The sequence below is a fragment of the Diadema setosum genome, chromosome 15, assembly GCF_964275005.1.
Source record: "Diadema setosum chromosome 15, eeDiaSeto1, whole genome shotgun sequence".
Lineage (NCBI taxonomy): Eukaryota > Metazoa > Echinodermata > Echinoidea > Diadematoida > Diadematidae > Diadema > Diadema setosum.
Window position 1 is genome coordinate 28746459 of NC_092699.1, and position 12853 is coordinate 28759311.

General features: G+C 38.2%; 1 protein-coding gene across 1 annotated transcript in view; it reads right to left on the reverse strand.

Annotated features, from left to right (window-relative positions):
* LOC140238972 (kinesin-like protein KIF1A) overlaps nt 1-12853 on the reverse strand; it is a 167408-nt gene that overhangs the window by 116726 nt on the left and 37829 nt on the right. Inside the window, exon 3 of the mRNA XM_072318867.1 lies at nt 7546-7625. Within this exon, the coding sequence (XP_072174968.1) occupies nt 7546-7625 (80 nt within the window). The remainder of the gene's footprint in view (nt 1-7545; nt 7626-12853) is intronic.

Sequence of the window (12853 nt, forward strand, 5' to 3'; positions counted from 1 at the left end):
CGACATTTGAGAATCTGTACGTATAGTGAATAACTACATGTGCATGACATATATGCAGCATACTGCACATTTAAATTCACGTATCAATTTGTATTGATTGTGTAGTTTGGTCAATGATTTAGGTTGCTGTATGGCACATGGTTCAGTTTTCAAGCTCATGTCCTGATTTTGTCTATGCTGAGTAAACGATTTCTTTCTATTAAGTAAATAGTCTAGTTCATAGTTACATTAAAAAGCATGCAGTGTAAAGGCACTGATATTTCAATTCTTTTTTTTAAAACTTAGATCATTCATTTAGAAAACGATATCAATCTTTCTTCAATTCCTTCAATTCCTTCAAAGGTTTTGATTGATTATTGAGTAAATTGTTTCAGACAGCCAGAAAGAGCTTCCATACATCAGGTCCATAGCATCTCAGGAATTTGTAAGCCATCAAGATTCTTGGGGTTTTGAAATGAAAGTTTATATTGCAGGCACGTGTTGAATATGAAGGATCTTTTTTTTCATATTTAAAAAAAAAAAATGTGAAAGCTTTAAGTAATAAGTCAATTACTATCATTACTATCATTATCATCACTATCACTATTATTATTACTAGCAGTTGTAGCAGTTGCAGTAATGTAGTATCATTATTATCATGATCAGCATTTTCATTATTATCATTACTATTATGACCAACTACAGACCTATCAGGGGTAGATGTGGATGTAGTCAATGTTAACAAATTCCAACTCCCAAGTACCAACGAGAGGAGTAGATGTTTGGGTTTGTTTGTCTGCATCCTCAAAAGCCTCTGACCCCTGTCTTCCAACAATCACTCATCCACTCTGGATGCTGTGTTGCCATGGGAACCGAGAACCTTGGAAATATACATCAACAAAGGCATTCGTTTCATCAAGTCTTCGTACTTCATAATAACACCTATTCAGTTGCCTTTTGGGGCAAAGGGAACGAACGTGTATAGTGTATTGTCAGCAATACACAAAACTGAATACTGCTTGTTACAAGTGTGTGTGTACGTGTGTGTGTGTGGTTGTTGTTTTTTTTTTGTGTGTGTGTCTATACGGTGCATTTCTGTGAACAGACAATCACTGTATGTCTCTGCACTGGAAACCTCACTCAACAGACAGACAGCGAGAAAGTCAGGCACAAACACACCCATACAGAGAAATGACCAGTCCCTCTGTACTCGATGAAAAGACAGGAATTGGACTGATCTATGAATTCACTACAGACTTTATGAGTGTGTTTGAAGACTCCAGGGGAATATAATGAAATCTTCAAGGAGGCAACCGTAGATACAGCACAATACAGACATTAGAAGAAGACTTTCATAACTTGGGCTAAGATGAACTGCTGGTATGAAACAAAGCTACCCCCCCCCCCCCAAAAAAAAAAAAAGAAAAGAAAGATAGAGTGAAATTCTTACTATTACAAGGTGACACAGAAGAAAAGGACAGAAGATACAAGAAGAAGTTATAGTACTAGATCCACAGAAAAAGAAAAATGCAAAGGAAAAAGATGGAGATAAAAACTGTGCACCAAGCAATGAGTAATGTGTTTAACCCCAAGAGGGATAGATCACAATGATTCAGAATGTGTCATGGTGGACAGTGGGTTAAATGCCCCCCAACTAAGAGGTACCAACAAGTGCACATATTCATGTTAGTCACAGCAATAACCACCGGCCTTGGAAGCTATTTAGATTGCACAAAACAAAAAACAAATTAGAAAAAAAAAACTAATGAAAGGAGGCAGTGACGCCGCCTTCTTTTACTGGAAGAGTCGTAAATATGATTTCATTTCACCCTTATTACTGATATCCAGAGGCTGTCGTCGCACGCCGCTGTGAATACCAATACGCCGGCGATAAATCAAACATCGCATCAACACGAGCCGAACACGCGCAAAGGCATAGACTGCACACACACACAAGTGCATACACTCGGTAGATGCTAAGGCATAGTTGGATGACTCATGCTCTGCTGCCGTATGTAGTCTCATCTTTTCAGACCCTAATGAAGTGACTTTTTCAGGAATGCTCTAAGAGGCACAACGCAGAAGACCCCTTGAAAGCCAAAGGAGTGCTGCTGCTCAATTTGGAGCTCACTGACTTTTTGATTTTTGATCTAACAGTCCTCGATCTCTTCAATTTCATATCGCCCATTATTTTGGTACATTTTCATGTTTGAAACTGAACACTATGATTTTCTAAAGAGGGCACAATCTATTTTCATCAATTCCACTTTTTAGGAATGTTGTAGTTCAGAGTGCAGTGAAGGGGGTAGGGGCTTACGAAAAATGGATGGCGTGCACTATATCATATCTTCAGCAGGATAATGGCAAAAGAATCTTTAAGTGGGGGTGGCACGGGATGGGTATGGGGGTTCACCACATGACAACAAAGAAAACCAGGTCAATGATTTGCTACAAGGTGCATCACATTCTCTGTTGTGATTTTTTCACTCTTAACCAATACCCCCCCCCCCTTCCTGTAAAGATTCTTAAACAGCCACAGACTATGTACAGGGCTACCATGTCTCCAAATGGTAAAATGGCTTGGTCTCCATTGACTAGATGGTAAATCACTACCTGGAAAAATAATTCAACATACCATGCAAATTTATACTATAAGTGTAAGCATTTCAGTAGCTGGAAATACATCGAAATTAAAAAACAAAGATTTGCCATGACTTTTCTACTTACAGGAATGTAAAATAATGGATATCAGGGTATTTCATTTTCTGCACTGTCTCCTTGTTGGGAGTGGTCTTTTTGTGTAGATCCTACAGCATATGTTCTCATCAGCACACACTGAACAAACCACACCAAACAGCTCTGACTTATACCACAAGATGACCAGTGCCCACAAGCAATGAAAGACTGTAGGAAGAAGCTCTACAAAAGGTCACATTTGAATCTGAAAGATGTTGACACATTGGAAGCAGTCCAACTTTCCTGTAAATTCTCATCATCTTTTTCTCCAGACAGTGACAGATTTAATTGGAAATCTCAGAACTGAACACCATATGTGACAAAGCAGCTCAAAACCCAGAAAAAGTAGGCCAAAATGACTTTCCACTAATATACGTAGTTTAAAAGAATAAGCTCTTAAAAGAATAAGCTCTAAGTTCAAAATGACAGATAACTTGTCGTAATTAGACCATCTTAACCAAATGAAAAAGTGATTGAAATCTTAGAGAGGTAGGAGGCGCAGTTTGATGGAAAAGGGAGAAAAGAGGATTTAAAGATTAGGGTATAAGTGTTATTTAGGCAGCTGTGCAGAAGTATCAATTTCCCAGTTAAGCAGCACCTGCCCCCAAAAATATGATCCAGAAAAAAACTGCTAATATCTCGATTTTTAGATTTGTTTTAAGCTCCAAAATTTTGCCAGTAAGTACAGAAACGATTACTCTCCCACATATCAACCACGCAAACTTTAAAAATTTGAGTCGATCAACCCAAATTGACATATAATCTGTTCCATTCCAGAGAATCCTCATCTGCTACTTTCTGTGGGTTTTGAGTTGGGCAGTCACATATACAATTGAAATAAGCAGCACTGGACAGGAAATGATTAAAAATCACCTCACACCTAGTAAAAACAATTATGGGACCAATAAAAGGGTGCTTCATATCGTAACAACGTCACCGATGTTTATATCAAGTAACTGCGCATCCGAACGTTTTGATTTCTCACACTGCAGGATCTAAAGTGACACGTTCCAGAAGTGGGCGGGCATGGACTGGACACTGCGTCTAAGTTCCAACGCACCAGCTGTTATCGCACCACCTCAATCCGCGTAAATATTTAGTGCGAGATTTACGAGGGTCGTTGCGGCATTACAGATTCACTCTCTCCCGTCATTCTCACCAACACCTCCTCCTGCATCTACTATCCTCCCGGACAATCTTTAGTCATCAGGATGGCATCTTTAAATGGTGTCGGTCCTTGTTTCTTGAGAAAACATTCCTTCCGGCAGGACGCTCATCCACCTTGCTACATCCTGTCTATTTTCTTTCTAGTTCATCTCTGGTCCGCCAGACACTTGCCCCCGTCATCAAACAAACATTGTCTTCTTTGTGGTATGCGATAACTGCCCATCCCATGCCCCCCCCCCTCTCTATCCCCACCCTGACGGACCCATTGCCCTCCCCCCCCCCCCCCAACCTCTGGCTGAATTTCTGTATCTGTTCCCAATGGCATCACAAACACCCTCCCCCCCCCCCACCCTTCCTCATTTTGTCAAAAAAAATTATTTTTGATTTTATAAAATAGAAATAAAGATTTACACAATCACTTTGTTTATCAGTTGAGCTAAACAATTTCTCTTTATAAACATATCAACTCATTTATGCTATAAAAAAAAAAACTGAACATTTTTAACAAGATTTTGATACTAAATTATTGCGATCGGATGAAAATCCATAATTTAAAAAAAAAAGTGAACAGAAAATTTTTCGGAAACCATAATGTAAAAAGGCAAACAGACAAAACCCTCCCTGCCCACTTACATGTATGCCCATAATTAGCCCCTTCCTAATGCCATAAATCCCACACATCTTCCCACATATAAACATGTACCTAGAATATATAACATTAATAAAATACATACACACACACACACACACACGTACACACCTCTGTCTTTCTTCTTCACATCGATTCACAGAACTTTAAGAAAAACACCTGCAGATGATAAAATCCTTGTGATAAGTATAACAATACTAACATTCTTCTGCTTCTACAAGAACAAACTATTTTTTATTCACTATTAACATCATTTCTTTCAGCACTCTGATTCAGCTCAAAAATCTTCTCATCTTTTCACTCAGCCCATTCCCTCTTGCTACTCTTCTCATCCCCCCCCCCAAAAAAAAGAAGGTCAAAGTGTAGACAGACTAAAGTGTTCTGCCCTTTTTACATAATACATGGGCCTCATATAGTAAGATAACACAGCTTCAATTCAACACTTTCAAAGCATTCAATCTTTCACTAGTTAGCTCACGCCTAAAAGTACCACATTACATTTTCAAAAGCTCCCTTACTTTCAGTATACTTTCAGTTTATTTTCAGTACCACCATCATCTAAATGATAATCTATATCATTTTTGTCATCTTATATAATTTTGGCATCCGTTTCTCCCTCTCCTCCACACTGTCTGATTTGAATTCTACTTCAAATATTTGTTTCTTGTTGTTATTGTCTTCATCTATCCTTGTCCCTGTCTAGATCTTTGTTGGCATTTTATAAAACAAATTTTCCACACATTTATTCCTCATAATCATATAACTGCCAGACTCATTCAATATTTTAGTCTCCATCATTCTGTCTCCCTCTCACTCGATCTTCTTTTTTTTTCAAAATTCTTTCTATCTTTATCTCTCTCCCTCTCATATCTCTCTTGTATATAATATATCTCTCCTCCCTACATATGATCTATATTATATCATATCACACTATACCTATATCATATCATATTATATTACATTACACAATATATTAGAATATATTAGACTATATATCATATAGATTATTATAGTTTACCAAATTATATTATATTACATTGTACTATATTGTAGCATATCATTTCTTTTTCTCATCTATCCCTCTCTCTCTCTCTATCATATATATCTCTTTCCTTTGTTTATATTTCACTCATCTGTCTGTATCTCTTTCTCTCACCCCTCCTTTCTTTTATTTTTTTTTAATTCCTTTCAGTTATCTCTTCCCCCTCTCTTCCTTTCATCCTCTTTTCTTCCCTCCTCACTCCTGATGCATTATTCCTCATCTGCTGGAGGCCCGTGGGCTATGATTACATCTGCTCAAAGAGGCACCACCGGGGGGGCTGGGAGCCTGATTGGTCCCGGGGAACGAAGGCGCCTTTCAAACAAGGATGCTACAAAATTGACCTACATCATCCGGCTCAATGAGGATAAAATGAATGATAAGGAAATGGCACCCAAAACGGGAAGCAACTCACAAGGACATAACTAGATACACACATCTGAGACAGCAGGGAGGGACACTGTATATATCTGTGTGTGTGTATGTACATGAATATGTATGTGTGTGTGCTTGCATTTGTGCAGATATACAAATGTGTATTACAGTTTTATCTCCTCACTGATGGTAGAACAGGCGTACAAGGGGTTGCGAGTGAATGGTACACTGTATGCTAATAAAGATTTGACTGTGTACACACTGCATACACACACCAACTGTAAACACAGCGTATCATCCCTGACTATATTGCATGGATTTGCGTGGATATAACATGTACGAGAACGCAGAAATATTGATAACATATTGATGAGGTATTGACAATTTCAATCATAAATGAATCTGCACATATTGACATCATATTGATAAAAAGGGCCTTCTACTAAAAAAAAAAAAAAAAAAAATAGGGAGAAAAACCATGGCACATGCAAAATAACATCCAAGCAAATTGACCTAGAATTCAACCAAAACAAAGGTCACTGCGCTTCTATGCATTTTACATTTTAAATAAAATGGCCTTTTAGAACATACATAGAGTGCCCCTTCTCTATTGATAGAAAGGAGGGATTGCACCCATGCAAATACATTTATTTTGTATGTCTGCCATGCATGTTCAATGTTGACACATATGGTTATGATGCATACCTTTTTTTAAGTGAGCTTTTAAAGAAATTTTGCATATATTTCTGAACTTGATTCATAAAAATTATGTATGTTTGCATCAGTGTGAAGAGTAAAGGATTGTTTATGCAGGAAAAGTGCAGTGAATTGCAGAAATATGCTACATGATGATATGTATGGTGTATAATGATATAAATGTGTTTCTGCTCGAGCTTTCTGTACAGAAGATTGCTTGTTCAATCTGTATCATAAATGAGCAATTTGGATGGAACAAGGAGCCGGCATGGGATTTGAACCTGACACCTTCTGTTTGCTGGAAGGCATCACTAACCACTGAGCCAAAGGCAATTAATGGCAATCACGATATAAATTTGTAGCAGATGCTTCAGACACTCTTTTCATACTTTTTTGTCTTTTAAAAAAAAAAAGAGAATTCCAGCATCTTCACAAAAAAACATGGCACACACTACACATAAACTACAGCAGATCAACTGCCGGGCATCTCTGCTGCCCGAATCCTGCTTGAATTATTCCGTGAAAGTGTCATGGTCTGAAGTGCAGTGTATCACGTTGACATCTATATGATTGTGCTGATAAGGGACTAAAAATTAAAAAAAGACTGGGCACAAGTAGAGCAGTCTGTATGCTCAGCAGCTCAGACAGGTCGACTGACCATAATCATGAAATGGTCAGACACATCGGCCCAATTAACAAAAGGTAGTTTAAATCTAGTCTATGGACTATGCAAATTTTGCCAGCCTAAATGCGTATGACATATCACGTACGCCAACAGACATCCTATAATTAACATACGCTGACATGCACATGTGATAGGTACAAGTATACCTATTTTGCCTTTGCTGTAGTCCATATGGACTCAAGTAGAATTATGTTTATGACTTTGGGCCATTATTCTTACCCTTCGAATGCATGCTGTAACATCTCCTGACCCAAATCTTCGTAAACTCTTCGTTGTGATGCATAGTAAGGGTCTTCCGGCTGCAGAGGAAGAGAAGAAATGGAGACAGGGAAAAATATTACTCTAATACAAAAACAAGCAAGGGTGGATTAAAAAAATCAGAGAACTGCTTGACAGAAACAAATTGCTCATAAACTTCACTGTCAGAATGGGAGCCTCTGGGGGGCGTTTCATCAACGAGTTCGTCGGAGGTTTTCACTGACAAATTTGCTATCAGCCAATCAGACACAAGAATTTCAGTAGCTTTTAACAGTTGTCAGTGTAAATCACCGACAAAAAGTTTCATGAAACGGTCCCCAGATTAGCTTTAAAGGGCTGAGGGGAGGAAAGCACTAATGACATAAAGGAGAGTTGTACTAACATCCACAGAGAGAGGTCACAGAAATATGACATCATTGAAACAGCTCTAATGATGTTTGAAAGAGGTCCTTGGAAAATGACATCATTGTATTTGTTTGTTAGTTTGTTTGTTGTTGTTTTTATTTGTATTACATACCTGCCAACATTTCAAGATGAAATATCTTACTCATGGATTGCAAAAATCTTATTTTCTATGCAAACTGAAGTTAAAAATCTTACTTTCGGTCAAATCTTCAGAAAATACACATGAAAGGTATACCTAAATATTTTTTAAAATCTGATTTCTCCGACAGAAAATCTGATTTTGCTATTTTTAACGTAAAAAATCTTACTGAATCTGAAAAAATCTTACTAATTGGCAAGTATGGTATTATTTCTACTGTATAGCTTTAATAAAGCATGAGCTAGACCCACAAGCAGTCACTCCATGTGTGTAAAGTCAAATATGCATACTGCCTTGAGTGATTTGAAATCAGCGAGGTTGTGCGAGTGCACGATTCTTCTATGGTATTCAATTCAAGACATGGTACTGTTCTATTATATTATAAAACAAATACTGAATGGTTTATGGTTCAGGTTGCAAAGCAACTCCTTGTCCTACATTAATTCTGACACACAATGACCACTGACTCTGCCTTGGGTCACGGCATATCTGTAAGGGTCATTACTTGGTTGAGGACTCACACCATGATCCTTGTGGCAGTCAATTTGTGCATATAATTATATTACATCCAAATGAAAGACAAGGCATTTCATGAGAAGTTTGAAGTGAACAACAGTAGAACATGTATGCAATTCTCTGCAAAACCTACACCATTAAAAAAAAAATATAAAAGATCTCAGGACCCCTGTTTGCACTCAGATACCAAACACCAGACAGGTGTTTCATCGGCTTTGAGATACCCTCTCTGCAGTCGGGGTGCCGACTGTCATGTGGCGACAATTTCAACCTCTCCGCGACACGACGCAATCTCCACATTTTGTTTATATGTCACAGTTTGTATCTCTTTTCAGTTTTATTCCGTCTGAGGAGGATTTGTTGATATGGGAGATGCCCCAGCCTTTTCCATTACAAGTGCCAGAGAGATTCTGATGGGACCGGTGTCTGGGTTTATCAACAAATGGCGGGGTGAGTGCGCGTGTCGGGATCGCAGAACGAAATGAGATGCGACGGTGCCTTCCTCGCAAGCCATCGCAGCTTCAAGTTTTTCAAAGCGGCAAAAGTCACAGTGCTTTTATTAGATCTGACAATGCATTTTTGTGTTGATCCAAACCTCTATGTCTGTCTGTCACTGTTTATCTCTGCGTTTATGTATGATAGAGTAAATTATGTATGTATGCATACATACATATGGATACATGTGTATGTATCTATATTCTCTATATCTGCTTATAAATTCTGATACTTTCACCATCCTTTTAAAATATCACAACTCACTCTACCAATCCTATCCTTTTTTTTAAATCTCCCCTTCTCTCTCTGTCACGTTATCTATTCTGCATCTACAATTTTTACAGTTTTGGTGATCAGGTGTCTAGATGGATGAAATGTACACATTCTGTACACATCCAGAAAATTATACATGTATGTCTTAACATGTATGATGTCTTGACATGGACATCTATCCATGCACATGCTGAGGTCTCTGAATGGTAAAATGGTATTAGAATACGACAGATGATGACGTAGGAGCCTATTCCATGATCCATCTTCATCTATGCAAATTGCCGAGCCAAAGTGGAAGAATAGCTTGCACTGACGTGGGAGACCCACTCACAAGCAGCCCCATGACTAACACCACCATAAAGGTGACAACCTTTAATGCCATCTTCATCATCTTCATTGCCGCTGACATCACGGCAGGCTAGACCGTTCTCATGTCAAACAGGTGGTTTGTTACCCACTAAACTATTTCTAATGCCCCGCGTCTGGCTACACCCTTCTTAATGATATTCCCAGCCTCGTGCACATAATACGGTAACCATAACCGCGGAGTATGCACGGAGCATCCGCATTGGGTGTGCAGCATCACCAGCGGCCGTCAAAGAAAGTGCGCATACTGACCTCTATATGAGTGATTTTTATCACTTGAGCAGATCTCTGTAGTCTTCTTGGCATACACAGGAGTATTTCTGGTGGATTGGATGTCAAACTAGAAATGTCATCACATTCTAATAGGTTCATATCAGATGAAGATAGCAAAGGTTCCGGGTTCGCTGCGATAATAATGTACTTCATGTTTTGCCGGAATACACGCTATACTTGTGCAGGAATAAAGAACAATATGATGATCTTAATAATAATGTCAGCTGCAATGTAACGTTTTCTACATCTTCTGCTGACTAGTTGCAAAGGTCATAACATTTCTCATGTATCCTTATTCATTCACACACACACACACACACACACACACACACACACACACACACACACACACTAGTAGGTTAAATTGAAGCTGTCATTTTTTCCCCCATCCCTCCTTTGTATGATCTTGGTTCTTATCTGAAATTCTTTTGCTTGGTGTTACACATGATACACACCATTATTACAAGAATAAGTCCTGCTAAAAGTAACTTTACTTAAGTCTGTCGCTATTCTTCTTTTTCTCTTTTTTTTTGTCTCTGCTATGCCATCCCTATTTCCTACCCTGTGTTTGCAACTTTGTATGTATATCTACTCATGTGTCAGCCATCTGCATGTACTTCTCTTTCCTTAATCGCCCTTATTCCTTTGATGAATTGCTCTATTCTAATATACCTACATAGTCATCTATACCTACCTCTTTAGCTTAGTTTACATGTCTTTATCTCCCTTCCACACTATATCTTTTACTCTCTTTATATCCTTATATCTATCTTAAAAGTCCCCCTATATATTCTTCTCCCTTCTCTCTCTTGTATTTATCTAAAACTTTCTCCTGTTTTCTATTCTCTCTCTTAACCTCTTGTTTTTCCCTTATATCTAAAAGTCTCTCTTTGTCTTTCTTTTTCTCCTCTCTTTTATCTCATACTCTTTACTCTATCTCCTTAAAGGGTGTGTACAGTTCTGGTTGAGGTGAGGATTTAGCTTTTAACGTTTTGCGAGATATTCAGAAACCACTCTATGAGATGTCAAAGAGCATGCAGTTCTAAGGGGTATCAAAAGTTTATTCGATGAAAATCGGTTTTGCAATGGCCGAGATATCCAAAAACAAAGTGAAACAAAAAGATCCTAATAAAGTTGTGACATGTCGTCTTTTATTATTAGCACTTTTTTGGATATCTCAGCCATTTGAAAACCAATTTTCATCAAATAAACGCTGAATCCTTCTTGAAATTACATGCTCTTTCATATTTTATAAGAGGCTTTTCATTATCTCACTTTATTAATAGGAATGTTCAAAACATGAATCCCCACCTCAACCAGTACTGTACAGTCCCTTTAAAATTATCTTATCTCTCTATATATTTCTTGTTCTCCTCCCTTCTCTGTCTTATGCTCTTATTCTGTCTCCTTGCATTTTATATGATTGTATCTTAAAGCCTTTCTTTATATTTATATATCTCTCCTCTCTTTTCTCTCTCTTACTCTATCTCCATGTATCCAAGAGTCTCTCTTCAATAATTTTTCAATCTTTCATCTTTCTCCTCTATCATCTCTCTTTATCTCTCACTCTTCTCCCTTATCTATCTAAAAGTCTCTTACTTTTGCTATCTTTTCTCTCTCTCTCTATCTACCTATCTATCCCTCTAAGTGTCTAGATATTATATCTGTCTGGCTGTCTATTTATGTCTCTTTCTCAACCCTTGTGTTTTTGGTGTATCTTTTTTTTTCCTATCTCTCAGCCAGAGGAAGCAACCTACGTCAGTCTCCTTGCTAGCTACGTCCAGCCAGCCATGTTTAGCTGTCATTAGACCAAATCGCGTGCATCGTTCTCATTACGGGTGGCCGAGAGAACCAAATTCATCCTACATCTACGCTGGTGTCCATCCTGTATGCCCAAACTCTGTTAGACGCATTCAGACTCATGTGTCCATTCAGCCGGCGAAATGCTTAATTAATTGGAAAGGTCTCCGGACGGGTACCCACAATATATGCGGCATATCCAAGACGCACTGGATAAGTGGCAGACATCTTCGTATAAATTCACACAGTGTCAGCACAAGAACATCTTGTATTGATTACATCGTCAAGTCTATTGGTGTGCTTCAATTTACTTCAACTCGTGCGGAAATTAGTCCAAGCAAGAGATTTAATGAGAACATTATGATCCTTGACAAGGGTACTAAAGGATTACAGCAAGGCCAAGAAAATCCCTATAGAGGGTAAAGTCAACCACACATCTCATGGTTATCAGTACATATTTGTAGTTCTGTATAATCACCAATACTGCTCTTCCTCTGAAAACAATATCATGAATGTGACATCAGAATTTCTGTTCTTTTCCCATGTATTCAGCTTCATCAAATTCCCGCTTAAACTCTGCATTAAGTAACCAACTGGTTAATGTAGACCCAGTTAATGACCAACATTTCATGTGTATTAGTGAAGTAAGTATGGAAAAGTATTTGGTAGACATTTCATATGTATTTGATTGCAAGTCCATACACTTCAGAGCCCTCAATAGTTCAAGAAGACAAAAGCATGCATTGTGGATTTGATAATAATGTCTAAACTGCAAGCTGTCTCATGTGTTAAAAGGAGAGTTGGGGTTCAGGATTAAGGGCAATCAATCTAAACACTGAATTTCCCTTTGGCAGAGTGATATAAGTAGGTATAATGGATTAAAAAAAACAACAGTAATGAGGTCAAAGCACTTTGGCTTTGTCAGAAGAGGGGTAAAGCGGAGGGGGAGGGGTGATTCCATGCACCTGTCATCACTATGTCATCAATTCATCAATCTACCAG